Below are 23,323 nucleotides of genomic sequence, written 5' to 3'. Positions count from 1 at the left end.
TTTCTAAAAATGATTTGCTTTATAGGGAATGAATGTAAATGAATCACTTGGAACACCTTCCTATTAAAAGGTAACAAGGTTTCTTTTATGCAGCAGTCTGATTCTATAATTGCTACAATTAATTTAATAAAGTATTTTTTATCAATTCATATACCATTACATATGCACTGTATTCTAAAATACCACTTCTAAAAATTTCAAATTCTAAAATCTAAATGGTGTTCTTAGTAATATTTGTTTAAAAGCATATTATGATTTGCAAAGGCAGATACATTTTCTTTTCCTAGAATACAAGTTTTGAAAAGGCAGAAACACTAGATATTTTAATTTGTGATGTTACTTGTAAAAAACATAAATACTACCATAACAGGATGACTGTTAAAAACAACTGATATGACACTTCTCTCTTCTCCAAACTTAATCCACTCACTACCCTTCTCCAAAAAAAAAAGACAAAATAACTGAAAATGCCTTACCCTCTTATGTTTACAAATAAGTCTTCTGCAGCTTTATGAATATGGAAAACTTCATCTCGAAAGAGTGAGAGGCAAGAGCTACTTTGAAGAGCTAGCTTCCAAAGGTTCAGTGCTGTCGCATCAGTATTTAGGATTCCATGACATAAAATAAAGCCAACTTTAAATAAAAAGAAAATAAACACAAATATAAAAGTATTCCAAAGTTAAGTTCTTTCAGTTAAAGGGTAGCTTTACAAAAATACAGAAATGTAAACATAGACACTAAACAGAGGCTCTTAAGTGACAGGTAGTAGTTCATATACATATAAAATGGCAACAATATTTCTTTCAGTAATATTCTGTATTCTGCAAAATCAGTTCATGAATCCATACTGATGAAAATATGTCACTTCTGGATTGTAAAAGAAGTCATTTTAAAGAGTAAAAGACATTTTCAAAAATATTTACAAAATGTTTTAAGAGATGGTAATCTCTTAAATCTAGTATTTCAGAGATGGTAAATTAGCAATTAACATATTATAATCATGACAATTGTTAAAATAAAGCTAATCTACTTTTCTAAATCACCAGATGAAACATCTTACATTTTCATAGCAATTTATAGTTTACTAAGTCAGTCTTTTTACATATATTAGCTCACATGATCCTGTGAAGTAGAATGAACAGGTGGTATCCTTACAGAGCTAAAGGTTTAATGACTTGCCTAAATTTATACTATTAAAGTATTAGAGCTAGACTTAGCCTCAAGTATTTACCTTTAAAGTCTAATATTCTCTCACTATATTCTTCTGTTCTCTATAATATGAATTCAAGTATCTATTTCACCTGGAAATCCTACACAAAAGTGTAATCCTATACAAACTTGATGTCCTCTTTAACCATCTATACTAGGCCATAAATATTCATGTTTCATTCATTCATCATTTACCAATGCCTACTATATACAAGTTACTGTGCTGCGCTGGTTACAAACCAATATTTTCTGTGAGATTTCCCTTCAATTCTCAAAAGTCACTCCCATCTTTAAGACATGAATCATTTCATACAACTTGCCATTTATCTTTTTATTCTTAGATCGACCTTTCTATAAAAGGGCCACTACAGAGAGAGGAGCCAAGATGGCGGGGTGAGTAGGGCAGTGGAAATCTCCTCCCAAAACCATATATATTTTTGAAAATACAACAAATACAACTATTCCTAAAAGAGAGACCAGTGGATACAGTACAACAGCCAGGATACATCTACATCTGCGAGAACTCAGCACCTCATGAAGTGGGTAAGATACAAATCACAGCCTGGTGGGACCCGAGCTCTCTTCCCACCCCAGCTCTGGACGGGAGGAAAGCAGTCAGAGCGGGGAGGGAGTGGAAGTCCAGGACTGCTAAATAAACAGCTCCAGTAATCCGCACTGGGAGTGCAGACACACATTGCAGGCTGTGCTGGATATTAGGGAAATGGAAAAGTACTATCTGAGAGCGGCAACCTGCAGCTGGCTCCCCTGGGATAAAAGAAAAGCAAGTAATTTTTGAAAGTCTTAAAGGGACAGGGGCTCACACCTGGATGGAACCGTCCTGGCACACTCAACAGAGCAGGGTGGGAATTCTGAGGAACTTGGGGTGCCCCAGTCACCTGGGTGGCAACTCATCCCTGAAGCCCCTCACGGTGATAGACAGCCTGCCAGTTGTTCCCCTGGCCAGCAAGGCCCCAACAGAGTGGCCGAGCAGCTGGAGGGTGGTGGCGTCCACCTGGAGTAGCAGCGCACACCCGCAGTAGCTTAACAGCCTGAGAGCGGACGCACGTGCAGGTGGCAGCCAAGCAGCTGGAGAGCGGCGCACATGCCCATAGCGGCCACGCGTGCCTGCATAGGCGAAACAGCCAGAGAGGGGCCACGCACACAGCGACTGTGTCCACAGCAACCGCCCAGAATCTCCTCCCAGTGCGCAGCTGCCAGGGCCAGACCCAGAGGCCACCGCCGGCGTGCAGCTGCCCAGCATGGGCAGAGGAAACCAGGGCAAGGCACAAAGGGGTGCCATTCTCACAGGAGAGCACACCCAGCATGCCTGCCACGACCCTGCCCACAGCAGCTTAGGGGATTAATACGGAGGCTGCTCAAGGTGTGCAGGTAACCGACACAGGCAGCAGAGAAGGGCAAGGCTACCAACAAGCAGGAAAGGACTTTGTTCTCCCAGCTGACACACGTGCTACCTGCCTACAGTTACCTCTATCACCATGAAAAGGCAGAAGAATTTGGTCCAGTCCAGAATTACCCAGACAACCCCCAAGAGAGGGCCTGGGGAGATAGATTTAACCAATCTTCCTGAAAAAGAATTCAACATAAAGGTCATAATTATGCTGATGGACCTGCAGGGAAATACATAAGAGCTAAAGGATAAAGTTGTAGGGGGAGAATACAGAAATAAAACAATCTCTGGAAGGACTTAAGAGCAGACTGGATGAGGAGGAAGAGGCCATTAATGGAATAGAAATCAGAGAACAAGAACACAGAGAAGCTGAAGCAGAGAGAGATAAAAGGATCTCCAGAAATGGAAGAATTTTAAGAGAACTGTGTGACCAATCCAAACGGACAATATTCACATAATAGGAGTACCAGAAGAAGAAGAAGAGAAAAAAAGAGATAGAAAGTATCTTTGAAGACATAATTGCTGAACACTTCCCCAATCTGGGGGAGGAAATAGTCTCTCAGACCATGGAAGCCCACGGATCTCCCAACACAAGGGACCCAAGGAGAACAACACCAAGATTTATAATATTTAAAATGGCAAAGATCAAAGACAAGGACAGAGTATTAAAGGCAGTAAGAGAGAAAAAAAGGTCACCTACAAAGGAAAACCCATCAAGCTATCATCAGACTTCTCAACAGAAACCTTATAGGTCAGAAGAAAATGGCGTGATATATTTAATGCAATGAAACAGAAAGGCCTTGAACCAAGAATACTGTATCCAGCATGATTATCATTCAAATATGAAGGAGGGATTAAACAATTACCAGACAAACAAAAGTTGAGGGAATTTTCCTCCCACAAACCACCTCTACAGGATATTATAAAGGGACTGCTCTTGATGGAAACACTCCTAAGGCTAAACAGATGTCAACCAAGAAAATAAAATCAAAACAAAGAAAGCAGACCAACCAAATACTAAGTAAAGGCAAAAAATAAAATCAACTACTCACAAAAGCAGTCAAAGGAAACAGAAAAGAGTACAGAATAAAACACCTAACATATAAAGAATGGAGGAGGAGGAATAAGAAGGGAAAGAAATAAAGAATCATCTGACTGTGTTTATAATAACTTAATAAGAGAGTTAAGTTACACAGTTAGATAGTAAAGAAGCTACCCTTGAACCTGTGGTAACCACGAATCTAAAGCCAGCAATAGCAGTAAGTACATATCTTTCAATAATCACCCTAAAATGGCGAATACATAGGCAAGCTCTTTAAGTCGCCATATATTGTGCAGTCACACATACAGTAGTATATTTAACTTCCTTGAATTTACTGAAATATATAAAAATATTTGTTATAAAACAGGGCCTTTAATTTCAATCCAATTATTTGCTCTGGTACATAACCAAAGAAGAATGCATCTTTGGAAATTTAAAGAATCCTCAAGTAAAAGTTTATTTATATAATAAGATTTTTGCTTTATGTACTTTTTACTCTAATCCTCAGTAAAATGAGAATAAAATGAGATATCAGTGTCTAATACCTCACTGAATACTAAGATTCACAAAACTGCTGCTGGTAATAAAAGGCTGAATAAGGTGTTACATTATGGGTTACTATGCATTTTATTTTTTTAAGATACGGGTTATTTTATAAATGAAGCATATTCATTTGTTTATGAGAGGATAAAAAAAAACAAATTTAAAATAGACTGTCCAAGATAGGAGTTTGGTTTATTAATCAAACCACATATTAGCCTCTTTTACTACCATGGTTCAATGAAAGAACAGAGAGAAACGTTTTTAATTTTTTTTAAGTCTTAAAAATGTTGAAGAACAAGATAGAAAACAAATGGAGAAAATCTTTAAACACAGAAAATAAATAAAACTGCACCATCAATTTCAAGAGATAGGAATTCATAATTCAAAACTCCAGAGATGAAAAGAGATCTTTTCCGAGAAGTCCTCTGAGCCCAATCAATACAGCAAGAATAGACCATGAAAAGCACATCAGGGTAAGTTATGTTATACCCGTATTCCAAATAGCTGGATCCTCAACATTCCAAACCCTCAGTAACTCTTGGCTGTAGGCTATAATTAGACGGGAATCCTCAAACTTTAATTGGCATCATAATCACTAAGAAGGCTTATTAACTCACAGACTGCTGGGATCCACCCACAGAGTTGCTGATTCAGTAAGTCTAGGAAGGAGATCAAGATTCTGCATATCTAAAAATTCCTAGTTGATGCTGCTGGTCCAGGGACCACACTTTGAACTAAAGAGCTAAGGAAAGTAGAATATCTTCCTATAGAAAATTCCTAGTGTGGATATTGGGGTCAAAAAGATTACTGTGGAGGGGAGGAGCCAAGATGGCGGGATGAGTAGGGCAGCAGAAATCTCCTCCCAAAAGCATATGTATTTTTGAAAATATAACAAATACAAATATTCCTAAAAGAGAGACCACAAGATACAGTACAACAGCCAGGCTACATCTATATCTGCAAGAACTCAGCGACTCACGAAGGGGGTAAGACACAAGCCGTGGCCTGACAGGACCTGAGCGCCCACCCACCCCAACTCCCCAGCGGGAGAAAAGGAGTCAGAGCGGGGAGGCAGAGGGAGCACAGGACTGCTAAATACCGAGCCCTGTCATCCACACCAGAAGCGCAGACACACAGTGCGTGGTGTACTGGATATTAGGGAAACGGAACAATAAAACCTGCGGAGCAATATCTGTAGCCGGGGCCCCTGGGACAAAAGAAAAGCGAGTGCTTTCTCAAAGTTTTAAAGGGACAGGGGCCTCACAGCTGGACGGAAGCATCCCAGCACACTCAGCTCAGCAGCTGGGAATCCCAGGGAACTCCGGGTACCCTAACCCTCTGGGAGGCAGATCAGCTCTGAGGCCCCTCACGGTGATAAAAAGCCTCCCGTCCGTTCCCCCTCTGGCGTGGCCCCTCCATAGCAGGGAAGCAGCCTGAGAGTGGCCACGTTCACAGCAACTGCCCAGAGCCTCTTTCGCAGCTGCACAGGCCAGACTTAGAGGCCCCGTTGGCAGGCAACTGCCCAGCAAAAGCCGCTAGGGGGTTGCCATTCTCGCAGGAGAGGAAGGCGACCATCAAGCGGGAAGGGACTCTGTTCTCCCACCTGACACATGCGCCAACTGCCCACGACTACCTCTATCACCAAGAAAAGACAGAATTTCATCCAGACAAGAATAACCCAGACAAGCCCTGAGAAGGAGCCTGGGGAGATAGATTTAACCATTCTTCCTGCAAAAGAATGCAAAATAAAGGTCATAACCATGCTGAAGGAGCTGCAGAGAAATACGCAAGAACTAACAGATAAACGTGGGAGGGAGAACACAGAAATAAAACAATCTCTGGAAGGACTTAAGAGCAGACTGGATGGATGAGGTGCAAGAGACCGTTAATGGAACAGAAATCAGAGAACAGAAACACAGAGAAGCTGAGGCAGAGAGAGACAAAAAGGATCTCCAGGAATGAAACAATATGAAGAGAACTGTGTGACCAATCCAAAAGAAACAATATCTGCATTATAGGGGTACCAGAAGAAGAAGAAGAGAGAAAAGGAATAGAAAGTGTATTTGAAGAAATAATTGCTGAAAACTTCCCCAAACTGGGGGAGGAAATAGTCTGTCAGACCACAGAAGCCCACAGAACTCCCAGCAGAAGGGACCCAAGGAGGACAACGTCAAGACACATAATAATTAAAATGGCAAAGATCAAGGACAAGGACAGAGTATTAAAGACAGCCAGAGAAAGAGAAAAGGTCACCTACAAAGGAAAACCGATCAGGCTTTCGTCAGACATCTCAACAGAAACCTTACAGGCCAGAAGAGAATGGCATGATATATTTAATGCAATGAAACAGAAGGGCCTTAAACCAAGGATACTGTATTCAGCACGATTATCATTTAAATATGAAGGAGGGATTAAACAATTCTCAGACAAGCAAAAGTTAAGGGAATTTGCCTCCCACAAATCACCTCAACAGGGTATTTTAGAAGGACTGCTCTAGATGGGAGCACTCCTAAAGCTAACTAGATGTCACCAGAAAAAATAAAATCACAACAAAGAAAGCAGAACAACCAAATAATAACTAAAAGCAAAAAATAAAATCAACTACTCACAAAAGCAGTCAAATGAAACACAAAAGAGCACAGAATAAAACACCTAACATATAAAAAATGGAGGAAGAGGAATAAGAAGGGAGAGAAATAATCATCAGACTGTGTTTATAAAAGCTCAATAAGTAAGCCAAGTTAGACAGTAAGATAGTAAAGAAGCTACCCTTGAACCAGTGGTAACCACGAACCCAAAGCATGCAATGGCAATAAGTACATATCTTTCAATAATCACCCTAAATGTAAATGGACTGAATGCACCAATCAAAAGACACAGAGGAACAGAATCGATAAAAAAGCAAAACCCATCTATATGCTGCTTACGAGAGACGCACCTCAAACCCAAAGACATGCACAGACTAAAAGTCAAGGGGTGGAAAAAGATATTTCAGGCAAACAACAAGGAGAAAAAAGCAGGTGTTGCAGTACTAGTATCAGACAAAATATACTTCAAAACAAAGAAAGTAACAAGAGATAAAGAAGGACATTACATAATGATAAAGGGCTCAGTCCAACAAGAGGATATAACCATTATAAATATATATGCACCCAACACAGAAGCACCAACATATGCGAAACAAATAATAACAGAATTAAAGAAGAAAACAGAGTGTAATGCATTCATTTTAGGAGACTTCAACACACCACTCACTCCAAAGGACAGATCAACCAGACAGAAAATAAGTAAGGACACAGAGGCACTGAGCAACACACTAGGACAGATGGACCTAATAGACATCTATAGAACTCTGCACACAAAACCAGCAGGATACACATTCTTCTCACGTGCAAATGGAACATTTTCCAGAATAGACCACATACTAGGCCGCAAAAAGAGCCTCAGTAAATTCAAAGAGACTGAAATTCTACCAACCAACTTCTTGGACCACAAAAGGATAAAACTAGAAATAAATTGTACAAAGAAAGCAAAAAGGCTCACAAACACATGGAGGCTTAACAACATGCTCCTAAATAATCAATGGATCAATGACCAAATTAAAACAGAGATCAAGCAATATATGGTGACAAATGACAACAACAACACAAAGCCCCAATTTCTGTGGGAAGCAGCAAAAGCAGTTCTAAGAGGAAAGTATATACCAATCCAGGCTTATTTAAAGAAGGAAGAACAATCCCAAATGAATAATCTAAAGTCATAATTATTGAAATTGGAAAAAGAACAAATGAGGCTAAAGTCAGCATAAGGAGGAACATAATAAAGATCAGAGAAGAAATAAATAAAATTGAGAAGAATAAAACAATAGAAAAAAATCAATGAAACTAAGAGCTGGTTCTCTGAGAAAATAAACAAAATAGATAAGCCTCTAGCCAGACTTATTAAGAGTAAAAGAGAATCAACACACATCAACAGAATCAGAAACAAATAAGGAAAACTTACAACGGACCCCACAGAAATACAAAGAATTATTAGAGAATACCATGAAAACCTAGATGCTAACAAGCTGGAAAACCTAGAAGAAATGGACAACTTCCTAGAAAAATACAACCTTCCAAGACTGACAAAGGAAGAAACACAAAATCTAAACAGATCAATTACCAGCAACAAAATTTAAGCGGTAATCAAAAAACTACCCAAAAGCAAAACCCCTGGGCCAGATGGATTTACCACGGAATTTTATCAGACATACAAAGACATAATACCCATTCTCCTTAAAGTTTTCCAAAAAATAGAAGAGGAGGGAATACTCCCAAACTCATTCTATGAAGCTAACATCACCCTCATATCAAAACCAGGCAAAGACCCCACCAAAAAAGAAAATTACAGACCAATATCCCTGATAAGCATAGATGCAAAAATACTCAATAATAGTAGCAGACCAAATTCAAAAATACATCAAGAGGATCATACACCATGACCAAGGGGGATTCATCTCAGGGATGCAACGATGGTACAACATTCGAAAATTCATTAACATCAGCCACCACATAACCAAAAAGAACAAAAACCACATGATCATCTTCCATAGATGCTGAAAAAACATTTGACAAAATTCAACATCCATTCATGATAAAAACTCTCAACAAAATGGGTATAGAGGGCAAATACTTCAACATAGTAAAGGCATATATGATAAACCCACAGACAACATCATACTTAACAGAGAGAAGCTGAAAGCTTTTCCTCTAAGATCAAGAACAAGACAGGGATGTCCCCACTGTTATTCAACATAGTACAGGAGGTCCTAGCCACGGCAATTAGACAAAACAAAGAAATACAAGGAATCCAGATTGGTAAAGAAGAAGTCAAACTGTCACTATTTGCAGATGACATGATATTGTACATAAAAAACCCTAAAGACTCCAATCCAAAACTACTAGAACTAATATCGGAATTCAGCAAAGTTGCAGGATACAAAATTAATACACAGAAATCTGTGGTTTTTCTATACACTAACAATGAACTAATAGAGAAATCAGGAAAACAATTCCATTCACAATTGCATCAAAAAGAATAAAATACCTAGGAATAAATGTAACCAAGGAAGTGAAAGACCTATACCCTGAAAACTGTAAGACACTCGTAAGAGAAATTAAAGAGGACACTAACAAATGGAAACTCATCCCATGCTCTTGGCTACGAAGAATTAATATCGTCAAAATGGCCATCCTGCCCAAAGCAATCTACAGATTCAATGCAATCCCTATCAAATTACCAACAGCATTCTTCAATGAACTGGAACAAATAGTTCTGAAATTCATATGGAAGCACCAAAGATCCCGAATAGCCAAAGCAATCCAGAGAAGGAAGAATAAAATGGGGGGTGATCTCACTCACCAACTTCAAGCTCTACTACAAAGCCACAGTAATCAAGACAATTTGGTACTGGCACAAGAACAGAGCCACAGACCATTGGAAGAGAATAGAGATTCCAGGACTCCAGACATTAACCCAAACATATATGGTCAATTAATATATGATAAAGTAGCCAAGGACATACAATGGGGAAATGAAAGCCTCTTCAACAGTTGATGTTGGCAAAACTGGACAACTACATGTAAGAGAATGAAACTGGATCATTGTCTAACCCCACACACAAAAGTAAATTCGAAATAGATCAAAGACCTGAATGTAAGTCATGAAACCATAAAATTCTTAGAAAAACATAGGCAAAAATCTCTTGGACATAAACATGAGCAACTTCTTCATGAACATATCTCCCCAGGCAAGGGAAACAATAGCAAAAATGAACAAGTGGGACTATATCAAGCTGAAAAACTTCTATACAGCAAAGGATACCATCAATAGAAGAGAAAGGCATCCTACAGTATGGGAGAATATATTCATAAATGACAGATCCGATAAAGGCTTGACATCCAAAATATATAAATAGCTCATGCACCTCAACAAACAAAAAGCAAATAATCCAATTAAAAAATGGGCAGAGGATCTGAACAGAACTTCTCCAAAGAAGAAATTCAGATGGCCAACAGACACATGAAAAGATGCTCCACATCGCTAGTCATCAGAGAAATGCAAGTTAAAACCACAATGAGATATCACCTCACACCAGCAAGAATCACCACCATCCAAAAGACAAACAACAAATGTTGGCGATGCTGTGGAGAAAGGGGAACCCTCCTACACTGCTGGTGGGAATGCAAAGTAGTTCAACCATTGTGGAAAGCAGTATGGAGGTTCCTCAAAAAGCTCAAAATAGAAATATCATTTGACCCAGGAATTCCACTTCTAGGAATTTACCCTAAGAATACAGCAGCCCAGTTTGAAAAACACAGATGCACCCCTATGTTTATCGCAGCACTATTTACAATAGCCAAGAAATGGAAGCAACCTAAGTGTCCATCAGTAGATGAATGGATAAAGAAGATGTGGTACATATACACAATGGAATATTAATCATCCATAAGAAGAAAACAAATCCTACCATTTGCAACAACATGGATGGAGCTAGAGGGTATTATGCTCAGTGAAATAAGCCAGGCGGAGAAAGACAAGTACCAAATGATTTCACTCATATGTGGAGTATAACACCTAAGAAAAAACTGAAGGAACAAAACAGCAGCCGAATCACAGAACCCAAGAATGGACTAACAGTTACCAAAGGGAAAGGGACTGGGGAGGATGGGTGGGAGGGAGGAATAAGGGGGGCTTGGGGGGGAAGAAAGGGGCCATTAAGATAAGCATGTATAATGTGGGCGGAGGCACGGGGAGGGCTGTGCAACACATAGAAGACAAGTAGTGATTCTACAACATCTTACTACATTGATGGACAGTGACTGTAATGGGGTTTGTTGGGGGGACTTGGTGAAGGGGGTAGTCTAGTAAACATAATGTTCCTCATGTAACTGTAGATTAATGGTATCAAAAAAAAAAAGATCAGTGTGGAGTTTGAGGTCACTCAACCTCTCTATTATTAACACTACTCAAGAGTCAAATACATGAAAGCAACAAAACAGAGTAAACAAAACTTCCTTACTTTGACAACTGTGGTTATTCCAAATTTGTCTGCTTTCCCATGTCCACACACCCTCCACTGGGATAGCCTGCCTTCTGACCTACCTCCCTGCCTATTATACAAATCCCTGAAATCAGCATTCCCATTTTAAAGTAAAGACTAGGGGAAAATAGTGCTATGTAAGTCTAGAGAGGTCACCCATGACAACTAGCTTTACTAATCACCCCAGTTGTATAGCCATACATCCATAAACATAGAATACAAACATCACTACATGTTTGAGCAAAATCAATTCTCTGAAAGTTGTGTTTTTTAAATCAGCCATCAAAGCATTAAACTCTTAACCAGCATTACAGAAAAAAACAAATATCACAAATTTGATCAATGTAAAAAATATAATTAACAAAAGTAACTAAGGGCAAGGAGTATATGCTAAATTCTTCCTCATTCATACTAATAACTGTGTTACTAAAAGTTCATGTGCATAATGGGATTAAGCAGAAAGTATTTAGAAACTTTAAAAAAAATTTGACAGTGATTGTGTGAGTAAAACCTAATAATCTACTTGCTGGAAAGTCAACAAATTCTACCTCAAGGTCAATAAATCAAGAAACAAGAACTGTAAGAACTAAAAAACAAATTGGTCAAAATTATTCCCCTCAGTCAGGACCTGGGGGTTCTAGAAGGAATTATATTACAGTGGTTCTCATTCAGTATTATGTCTGTGTGTTTCTGTCTATTTTCCCTACAGAAATAGAATAGAAATAGAGCAGAAACTAATAATTTTACCCCCCATGCATATGAGTCATTTATTATATGTACTAGAGTAAATTAAAACCAAAAATCTTAATTGAATAAATGTAATACTTAAAAAAAATCATTAAAAACAAAACAATTTAGTTTTGACAGCTATGTTAAGAGGAAATACTATGCAGACGATGAGCTTTGGGGTTAGCCTGGATTCTTTGTCACTGACTAGCTGTGTGGACTAAGTTTCAGATTCCTTATCTATAAGACACACTATCTACACTGACAGAGTTAGTATGAGGAATGAATGACCTAACTGCACATAGAAGGCTCAGCACAGTGCTTGGCATAGAAGTAATACATGTTACCTGTCATTTTTCTTTAAAACTTAAAACCTGAAGAGTAATCACAAACCCAACCAATTTTACTTACATATAATCCACTTTTCCATTGCATCCAAAGAGAGGTATTCACAAGGCATCTTAAAAAGACAAAACATAAATTTATGGTTCAAAGATATTTTTTAAAAATCCATATTTAGTCACTTTCCTTGTCTTTCACCTGAAAATTCTTACTATTTCAATTTTTAGCTCAAATACCACAACAAATTTGACAAGTGGGATAAAACTTTCATAACCTGTATTTAAACCTGCAGTCCATAACGGGCAATGAGAGTTGTGCCCCTTCACATTTACACATCCCTGAAACCTCTCTTTAAAAAATACTATTGCTAAATTGTTTTCAATCTTCTAAGTGAAAAATTCCAAATTTCCCAAATCTACTCAGTTTGCATATTCCAAAGGACAGTATTTTAACCAAGTTAAAAAAAGATTGATGTACACAGATGCTATCTCACCCAAATTGGTAATGACATATGTGTATGTTTTCCATATGCATACCATCTATATTAATATACACAGAGAAAAGATTGAGGAAAAATAGAATAACAATTTTATGTAGTTAAATAAGATTTGGGTGATTTTTGTTTCCTTATAATTTTCTGCATCTTCCAAATTTTCTACAATAGAACAAAACAAACACTTAAACTTAAAAGAAAGTACTCTTACAACTAATGGTATTAAGTTAACATTAGAATCTAAGAATAAAAAAACCTAAATAGTATGACTTAACTACTGAGCATTTTACAATGCTTTACTGATAGGCTAATACTAATTAGAAGAAAAACTCCAAGAGCATTGCTTAACTGCTATTTTTTTGTAAAAATCAACTTTATTATTTTTATTCAAAAAGGGAAATATGGACCCATACAGTGTCAGACTGTGCAGGATTGAGCATTGTACTGGGTGCACTGATGAGACTCAGTAATTGGGCATTTCTCCACTGGTCAGCTGACAGATTCCTTCGAGGATACACCATCTGAAGAGAAATTAGTGCATCTGAAAGAGACTAAAACAGGAGAAAAGAAAGTTGAGGAATAAAACGTTTTTTTTCTTTTTCAGTTAAGTTCAAGCTACAAACTGTTGTGCATTTCTAACTGTACCATCCTAAGACAAAGAACCTATTTACAACTATGCTCCATATAACAACTGAGGTGGGTCCTGGCTACCCACTTCTAGATCTTTTTTTTTTTTTATTTCATAAAGCTCTGTATTCCTGGAAAGGAACTTAGCTCAGGAAATCACGTTACTTTCTTAAAAGTTAAAATGTTTGGCTTGGGATCTTTATTTCAAAAGTGGTGGAGAGCATAGTGTCACCCTTCTCTGTATCATTTTCTACTCTGATGGCTCTCAGTGAAAGAAAAAGCTAGCAGGGTTATATTACTAAATTAACAGAGTTCAACATGTTTCCTGGTTCTCCAAAGAATGCCTTATAAAAATAATTCACTGTATTCTCTTAATTACTTCTATTTGCCATTTAGTCTATTAATTACAGCTTTATCATCAAGGTATTTAATGTTTCACCTCATCTACTCTTTGCTTGTTTTTAACTGTCCTTTGATATTCATCCTGCTTCCTAAAAATTCTGTACAGTGATTCTTTCATCCAGCTGCACATAAACTGCCAGAGGTGTTTGTTCAGAATAAAGATTCCAGGGCTGTATATGAAACTTAGTGAACCAGAACCTCTGGGAGTAGAATCCAGGAATCTCTGTTTTTATTACATTCTACCAGTGATTCTGAGTATGTTTCAAAATTAAATTAATTTTAACAAATCCTAGCAAATACCTGGCTGCCTTTCTATCAAAACTGTGAGAGACCACAGAAGATGGTAAAAATCAAGATGGGATATAACTGGTCTAATCCAAATGGATAACTCTCCTCAAGAAATTATTAATAGTCATGCTCAGTGAAATAAGTCAGGCAGAGAAAGACAAATACCAAATGATTTCCCTCATTTGTGGAGTATAACAATGAAGCAAAACTGAAGGAACAAAATAGAAGACTCACAGACTCCAAGGAGGGGCTACTGGTTACCAAAGTGGAGGGGTGGGGGAGGGAGAAGGGGATTATGGGGTATCATGATTGGTGCACATGGTGTGTGTGGCGTCATGGGGAAGACAGTGTAGCACAGAGAAGTAGGGACTCTGTGACATCTTACTACACTGATGAACAGTGACTGCAATGGGGTATGGGGGGGATTGATAATAAGAGTGAATGTAGTAACCACATTGTTTTTCTTGTGAAACCTTCATAAGAATGTATATCAATGATACCTTAATAAAAAAAAAAGAACTTAATAGTCTAGTGCATGCTAATAACTATGGAGAACTTAAAAAGAGATCCCACATCCTTTAAGGAAACTTTAATCACCTAAGTGGGTAAAGAACCAAATCTGAAGTGGCTAAAGAAACACAAGGCCATATCTGACTGGCAAAAAGTAAGTAACAGATCCAGAAAGAAAACAGGAATAGGGAGACACTCCTACGTAAGAACACAGCACTACCAAAATCAGAGACAGATAAGTGTGATATGCTCAGCACTTTGAGGAATCCTTATACTTCCATCTATAATGATGATTTTTTACTTCAAAACTGGTTATCATCCACCAGCTTCTTCAAACTAATGATTCAACTAACTCCAAGACATTAAACCTATATAAATTTGTGGGTATAATCAGCATCTAAAGAAGTTAAACTGGAAAACCCATCCTCAGAATGTTCATGGGAGTAAGACAATTGACAAAAAATTCGTGTTAACTATGCCAAAAAAAAAACACCCCCCAGATTCATATAAAATAGTTACTATTAAAAAGTCTGTCATCAAAGAGTACAATGAACCACAGTTCTTGTATCCTGAGTTTTAGCTCTGATTTTGCCACTGTTGTTGCCAAATGGCTTACTTTGTCATGTCACTTCTCCATGCTTCAATTTCCTTATCTATAAATAATGAGGTTGTATGAGATACCTATAAACTTCCTTGATGTGCTCAGAAACTATGGCTTGAATCAGTCCTACTGCAGACAAGTCATAATGGCAAGATTCCTTAGAACCAAAATTATTTCATTAAGAACTATCTTTTTATATATTATAAAAAATATACTCCAAATTACTTCCACAAAACTCCCGCAATTTTTTGTAAGAGCCTATATTAAATGTAACTAAAATGTATCAAATACTATGTATCTAAATACTTTTTATGAAACAGCTCATTTAATCCTTGTAACAACCGTATGAGACAGGTACTACTATTAACCCATTTTTATAGATATCAAAACTGAGGTATAGTGAAGTTGGTTAACTTACCTGCCCAATATTACACAGTTAGTAATTGGTAGAGTTAGTATTGCACTCAGGAAGTCTCATATGAAAGTAGACAGTCTCAAATACTAAACTTCACTACCTCTACACCCTATACTGAAGCTAAAACTATAATGGATCAATATATTTCTAGCTCTCTGTGTACTATTTGGAACCTAAATGATTAGTTCTTTGATTTACAATTAGATAAAACCATGCACAGCTATTATTCACATCTCATTATAATTATTTTCCTGAAAGAAGTTCATCTTTACACTATCTCCTATACCTATTAAAACATGTCTAAAAACCAGCTCTTACCTTGCTATGGGGTACAAATTCTTCCATCATCTTCTTTAAAGGGTTTTCATAATCCACGATCATCTGACCAAGACGTGGGTATTCTCGGTCACTTAAAATAGACATACCAAATTTCACTGAGTTATAAGCCATCAAACTGAAAATTTCACAAACTGTTTTAAAATGTATGTCTACCTTGCTCCGTGGGTCATTTCATGCGCATAGTTGTATAATCCAATGATTGCCTTCCTTTCTTCAATTCGAGACAGCAGGATCATTAGTGTTGTATAGGTTATGATCAAATCTAAGTAGTTTTTTGTTAAATCAAAGTTTACAGTCTAGAAAAAAAAATCAAGTTTAATTCCTTCTATTCTGCAAACTTTTCAACACATACACACAACTTCATGGCAACTACTCAAAGCTAGTAATTTCTACAGTTATTTATTTTATCTTTATTTCTGAAATTCTAATTCCTTTCACCAAAAATATGCCAAATATTTGGGAGTTATAGATAACAACTATGTGTTTGTGACACAATTTTATGGATAAAATAGAGAATCACCCTATTTTAAATCGGTAACTGTTTACAAGGGTAACCAAAACCAGAATAAAAAGAAACACTAGAGCCAATCTCGGTAAGCAAGAACAGGAATATTAAATATGTAAATAAAAAGGCTTGTCATGAAGTCAATGGAGACATTTTTCACTTTAACTTCTTGCACCTAGCAATTGTCTTACTAAGGAAGTCTATCAAATTTGCCTTCTACAGAGAAAAATTACTATTTACTTAACTTTAAAATTGGGCCTACTAAAATAAAACACTGAAATTAACAATATATACAATGCTTACTATATTTAGTGATAAACAAGTAAAAATAGAGAATGCTAGAATTCCTTACCTTAAAAAAAAATAGCTACAAAACAAGCCAAATAAGCAGTGCTAAAATTTTATACACTAGTCTTATAAGTTTTCTCTTAAAAAAAAGTTCAGTCCCCTTAGTTCTACTAGAAAGAGAAGAATTGGAATTCTTTTCTGAAAATAATACTTACAATATCAAAGAAGACTTGGCAAACATCAATAGTATTCAGCAATTCACAAACATGGTCCTGAAAATAAAAGCTTCTTTTAATTTTTTACCTATATAAATATACTAAATTCAGAAAACACAAATAAAATGTATTTTAAATTTTAGTTCTGGAATAATTCTAATTTTATCATCTATAAATTACAAAGCAATCTATACAATTAATATCAATCTACCTTGAAAAGTTATATTTTTGTATTAAAATACAACACACCTTAAATTCCATAACATCTACAAATGTGAAGTAGTATAATGCCAAATTTTTCAGAATCTCAGATTTTTCTTTCTGAAGTTGTGCAAGCTGTTGCTGTAAAAACAAAATTAAAATGCATTGCTCATTGAGAACACAAATATTTAATTTTACTATAAACTATCTTCTTTTATGATTGCTATATGGAAGCACAAGCTTTTAGAACAATATTTCTAGATGATTAAGGCTTTTTTAAAAAAACAAAATACTTGAGACAGCAACTGCTAACAGTGGTCAGCAACTGACAGTGTGAGGCTATAAAACGAATCAAAGCAGATTAGTACCAACTGCACTACTATTAAGGAAAATAGGAAAATATTAGGAAAAAAATAATTTTCAAATGACTCTTTAAAAAAATTAAAACATTTGATGAGCATGATAACATTACTAGAAATGGGAGAAAAGAAGGTGAAAAACATTATAACTTACACTACAAAAACAATGTGCTTTATAAGTTTGGAACTTACCAAAAAGAACATCCAGGCAAAGCCACGTTACGCATGCAAAATAAAATGTAGATACAAACATAAAATACAGTAACGGTTCCCTGACCAGATCACAAAACACAATAATACACTAAACAAAAGCAAAAACCACAACAAAAAATAAATGAGAAAGTAGCAAAAGTAGAGTTAAGACACTGGTAAACATATGGAAGAGGGAAATGAGAATACAAAAGACAAATATTATTTCAATCAACTTATTATTGAATTTATAAAAGTCCCATGTTTTCTTTTTAAAACAACTGTTAATGTAATTTCTAAAAGAATCCAGCCACATTTAATGCCCTATATCATAAGACTGCCAGAATTCCAGTAAGTCTCTAGAATCTTGATACTTTGAATGTAGTCTACAGAATAGGAACTTTCACATCATTTAGGAGCTTGTTAGAAAAGCAGAATCTCTGGCCCACCTCAGACTTACTGAATCAGAATCTGCCTTTTAACAAGATTCCCAGTTGACCTGAATACACATTAAAGTCCAAGAAGAATTAGTTATTTAGAACATGAGAAAACTAGAAAATGAGAAAGTAGTTCAAAATATCAAACTTACTATCAAAGTCTACACAATTTTGAGGCTCTCATGCAGTTCTTACTTATAAAGGAGGGTTAGGGATATAAAGTATATATATAATTATACATTGTAAATGCATAATACAGTTATGTATAATTGTATTGAACCATTACTAAAAGTCAGAAAATTTATGGCAGTGAGTATGACATCAAGGGATAATAAAAAAAAAACTATTGAAGACTATAAAACAGCAAGCATAGCAGTCTGGTAGACCCAGCTATTGAGGGAAAACTATTTAGGATAAACTGCCCTAAGTACTGCAGTCCCTGAAGACATTTAAAAAATGACTGTTTGGAAAATATGCATAAATGAAGTACTCATTACTTCCTTAAATGCCAGACAAATTAAGGTATATACTTACAGTGATATATAACTGTTTCTAGCTTTATCTATGAGAGTAGCTGACTTTATTTTGAACGTTTCAAAATAATTCTGCTTATATGCACATTTTTTTATCATCACCACTCACATCAAGCAGATAAATATTTATTTTAAAATGATTGTTTCCTCAGATCATACTATCTCAACCTTGTTCAACATTAAACATTTATGACTGTATCTTGGTCCTCTTTCCTGCTTTTCAATACTTTAAATTTGAGTTATGAAATATAACAGGTGACAGTAGAGTCACATAATAGGAAAAGAAGAAAAGAGTATATATTCAGTTGATACTGGGCTTAATTATTAATAGTGCCTCTTTTCAATTTCAGTATCCTAGTTTGGACAAAAAAATGACACAGAAACCATCTCATTATGGACCTTAACGATCTTTTACATAAACCTTCATTTTACATATTAAAGAGAACCTACAGAATTTAAAAGAACCTTCCCAAAGTTATAAAACTACATAAGGATAGGGCTAGGATTGGAATTTTCATTTCCTTAGTCCTAATAGTGTTCTTTCTACCATTCTACATGCCCAATCCCTTTTCAATAAAATCTCACTGTTTATATGCACATTTTTTTTTTTTTTTATAATAATTATTTTTTATTGAAGGGTAGTTGACACACAGTATTACATTACATGAGTTTCAAGTGTACAACACAGTGGTAGAACATTTATATACATAATTCTAGGTTCCAGCTATCACCCTACCAGGCTGTTACAATATCTTGACTATATTCCTTATGCTATACATTACATCCCGGTTACTAATTTATTTTACCATTGGAAGTCTGTCCTTTTTTTTTTTTTTTTTTTTTTGTGAGGGCATCTCTCATATTTATTGATCAAATGGTTGTTAACGACAATAAAATTCTGTATAGGGGAGTCAATGCTCAATGCACAATCATTATTCCACCCCAAGCCTAATTTTTGTCAGTCTCCAATCTTCTGAGGCATAACAAACAAGTTTTTACATGTAGAACAAATTCTTACATAATGAATAAGTTACATAGTGAACAGTACAAGGGCAGTCATCACAGAAACTTTCGGTTTTGCTCATGCATTATGAACTATAAACAGTCAGTTCAAATATGAATACTCATTTGGTTTTTATACTTGATTTATATGTGGATACCACATTTCTCTCTTTATTATTATTATTTTTAATAAAATGCTGAAGTGGTAGGTAGATACAAGATAAAGGTAGAAAACAGTTTAGTGTTGTAAGAGAGCACATGTAGATGATCAGGTGTGTGCCTGTAGACTATGTGTTAATCCAAGCTAGACCAGGGCAATAAAACATCCACGTATGCAGAAGATTTCTCTCAGAACGGGGGGGTGAGGTTCTAAGCCTCACCTCTGTTGATCCCCAATTTCTCACCTGATGGCCCCCTTGCGACTGTGCCTGTCTTAGGTTGTTCCTCCCTTGAGGAATCTTACCCGTCTCTGGCTAACCAGTCATCTTCCGGGGCCATACAGGGAAATGTGAAGTTGGTAAGTGAGAGAGAAGCCTTATTGTTTGAAAAAGTTAGCTTTTTACTTCTTTGCATATTTATGCCCTGTGGCTTCTATGCCCAGCATTTGTCTTGAGGTATCTTTACCACTTGGAAGAATTATGATACTCGGTAAATTTGATATGAGGCACGAATTCTATTTAAGGGTTGTAATTAGGAAGGAAGAAGAAAAGCTATAGAAGTAGCAGGCGGAAGAAAACATGGGAAGATTGATTATTTCTTTGATATATCTTCTTGTAGAGTAACTTCAGCATGTATAGGTTTTAAGCTACTACTTAAATTGCACACACACATTAACATAATAGGAGTATAGTTACATAACCAAAGCATATCTGTAATTACCAGCCATCTGCAGTGAAACCAAGAAAACCAGTTAGGCACCTTAGGCATTTGTGAAAACTTATCTATGATATGGTGGATATTGTCCAAATGAACTTGAACAGTCTGAGAGAAATCAGACAAATTAAAACAACCCATTCCTGGGGACTGTTCACATGCCATATGTTCTTTTAACAATAAATAGTTTGTAGTTGTAAGACTTTGGAGCGCTACAATTTGCACTTCTCCAAATTCTTGGTTGAGTTCCAACAGTATAGATCCAGTCCAATTTTGTTGTTTTACTGTATGCACAGGCCAGCTTAGATATCTCCTTCCTCATTCCCATGGCAGGTCCAGGAACTGGTGGGATGAGTGCATCTACAGCTGTAGCAGTGCGTGGATCTTTGTTGGGGTTTTTTGATGATCATCTTCTGGCATGAGTCTTCCAGAGGGTGCAGATGTTGGAAGTTCTTTTTCATATCGTATCTTAGTTCATTTTCGGGGTAGCCCAATTAGGCTTTGATCCTCTGTATAAACACAAACAGACCCTTTGCCTACACTTTTATATGCCCTTTATACCCTTGTGTAGAACTCGTTGGAGGTTACCACACAGGAACTGCCCTTTTTTTTTTTTTTTTTTTTTTTTTTTTTTTGCTATCACTAATCTACACTTACATGACGAATATTATGTTTACTAGGCTCTCCCCTATACCAGGTCTCCCCTATAAACCCCTTTACAGTCACTGTCCATCAGCATAGCAAAATGTTGTAGAATCACTACTTGCCTTCTCTGTGTTGTACAGCCCTCCCTTTTCTCCTACCCCCCCATGCATGTTAATCTAAATACCCCCCTATTTCTCCCCCCCTTATCCCTCCCTACCCACCCATCCTCCCCAGTCCCTTTCCCTTTGGTACCTGTTAGTCCATTCTTGAGTTCTGTGATTCTGCTGCTGTTTTGTTCCTTCAGTTTTTCCTTTGTTCTTATATTCCACAGATAAGTGAAATCATTTGGTATTTCTCTTTCTCCGCTTGGCTTGTTTCACTGAGCATAATACCCTCCAGCTCCATCCATGTTGCTGCAAATGATTGGATTTGCCCTTTTCTTATAGCTGAGTAGTATTCCATTGTGTATATGTACCACATCTTCTTTATCCATTCATCTATTGATGGACATTTAGGTTGCTTCCAATTCTTGGCTATTGTAAATAGTGCTGCAATAAACATAGGGGTGCATCTGTCTTTCTCAAACTTGATTGCTGCATTCTTAGGGTAAATTCCTAGGAGTGCAATTCCTGGGTCAAATGGTAAGTCTGTTTTGAGCATTTTGATGTACCTCCATACTGCTTTCCACAATGGTTGAACTAACTTACATTCCCACCAGCAGTGTAGGAGGGTTCCCCTTTCTCCACAGCCTCGCCAACATTTGTTGTTGTTTGTCTTTTGGATGGCAGCCATCCTTACTGGTGTGAGGTGATACCTCATTGTAGTTTTAATTTGCATTTCTCTGATAATTAGCGATGTGGAGCATCTTTTCATGTGTCTGTTGGCCATCTGTATTTCTTTTTTGGAGAACTGTCTGTTCAGTTCCTCTGCCCATTTTTTAATTGGGTTATTTGTTTTTTGTTTGTTGAGGCGTGAGAGCTCCTTATATATTCTGGACGTCAAGCCTTTATCGGATGTGTCATTTTCAAATATATTCTCCCATACTGTAGGGATCCTTCTTGTTCTATTGATGGTGTCTTTTGCTGTACAGAAGCTTTTCAGCTTAATATAGTCCCACTTACTCATTTTTGCTGTTGTTTTCCTTGCCCGGGGAGATATGTTCAAGAAGAGGTCACTCATGTTTATGTCTAAGAGGTTTTTGCCTATGTTTTCTTCCAGGAGTTTAATGGTTTCATGGCTTACATTCAGGTCTTTGATCCATTTTGAGTTTACTTTTGTATATGGGGTTAGACAATGGTCCAGTTTCATTCTCCTACATGTAGCTGTCCAGTTTTGCCAGCACCACCTGTTGAAGAGACTGTCATTTCGCCATTGTATGTCCATGGCTCCTTTATCAAATATTAATTGACCATATGTGTCTGGGTTAATGTCTGGATTCTCTAGTCTGTTCCATTGGTCTGTGGCTCTGCTCTTGTGCCAGTACCAAATTGTCTTGATTACTATGGCTTTATAGTAGAGCTTGAAGTTGGGGAGTGAGATCCCCCCTACTTTATTCTTCTTTCTCAGGATTGCTTTGGCTATTCGGGGTCTTTGGTGTTTCCATATGAATTTTTGAATTATTTGTTCCAGTTCATTGAAGAATGTTGCTGGTAGTTTCATAGGGATTGCATCAAATCTGTATATTGCTTTGGGCAAGATGGCCATTTTAACGATATTAATTCTTCCTAGCCACGAGCATGGGATGAGTTTCCATCTGTTAGTGTCCCCTTTAATTTCTCTTAAGAGTGACTTGTAGTTTTCAGAGTATAAGTCTTTCACTTCTTTGGTTAGGTTTATTCCTAGGTATTTTATTTTTTTTGATGCAATTGTGAATGGAGTTGTTTTCCTGATTTCTCTCTCTGTTGGTTCATTGTTAGTATATAGGAAAGCCACAGATTTCTGTGTGTTGATTTTGTATCCTGCAACTTTGCTGTATTCCGATATCAGTTCTAGTAGTTTTGGGGTGGAGTCTTTAGGGTTTTTTATGTACAGTATCATGTCATCTGCAAAT

The 23,323-nt window shown here is 36.7% G+C and overlaps 1 protein-coding gene across 2 annotated transcripts in view; it reads right to left on the bottom strand.

Moving 5' to 3' along the window:
* The window catches only part of NCKAP1 (NCK associated protein 1), a 118,902-nt gene that overhangs the window by 60,390 nt on the left and 35,189 nt on the right, over window positions 1-23,323 (bottom strand). For both annotated transcript variants that reach the window (XM_036879382.2, XM_036879384.2), the window contains 7 exons: window positions 17,284-17,376; window positions 17,035-17,091; window positions 16,180-16,322; window positions 16,006-16,096; window positions 13,258-13,395; window positions 12,421-12,469; window positions 477-633 (listed from right to left, as the gene is read on the bottom strand). In XM_036879382.2, coding sequence (XP_036735277.1) covers window positions 477-633; window positions 12,421-12,469; window positions 13,258-13,395; window positions 16,006-16,096; window positions 16,180-16,322; window positions 17,035-17,091; window positions 17,284-17,376 — 728 coding nt within the window. The remainder of the gene's footprint in view (window positions 1-476; window positions 634-12,420; window positions 12,470-13,257; window positions 13,396-16,005; window positions 16,097-16,179; window positions 16,323-17,034; window positions 17,092-17,283; window positions 17,377-23,323) is intronic.

The sequence above is a fragment of the Manis pentadactyla genome, chromosome 6 (assembly GCF_030020395.1).
Source record: "Manis pentadactyla isolate mManPen7 chromosome 6, mManPen7.hap1, whole genome shotgun sequence".
Taxonomy (NCBI): Eukaryota; Metazoa; Chordata; class Mammalia; order Pholidota; family Manidae; genus Manis; species Manis pentadactyla.
This window is presented reverse-complemented; position numbering and strand designations above follow the sequence as displayed.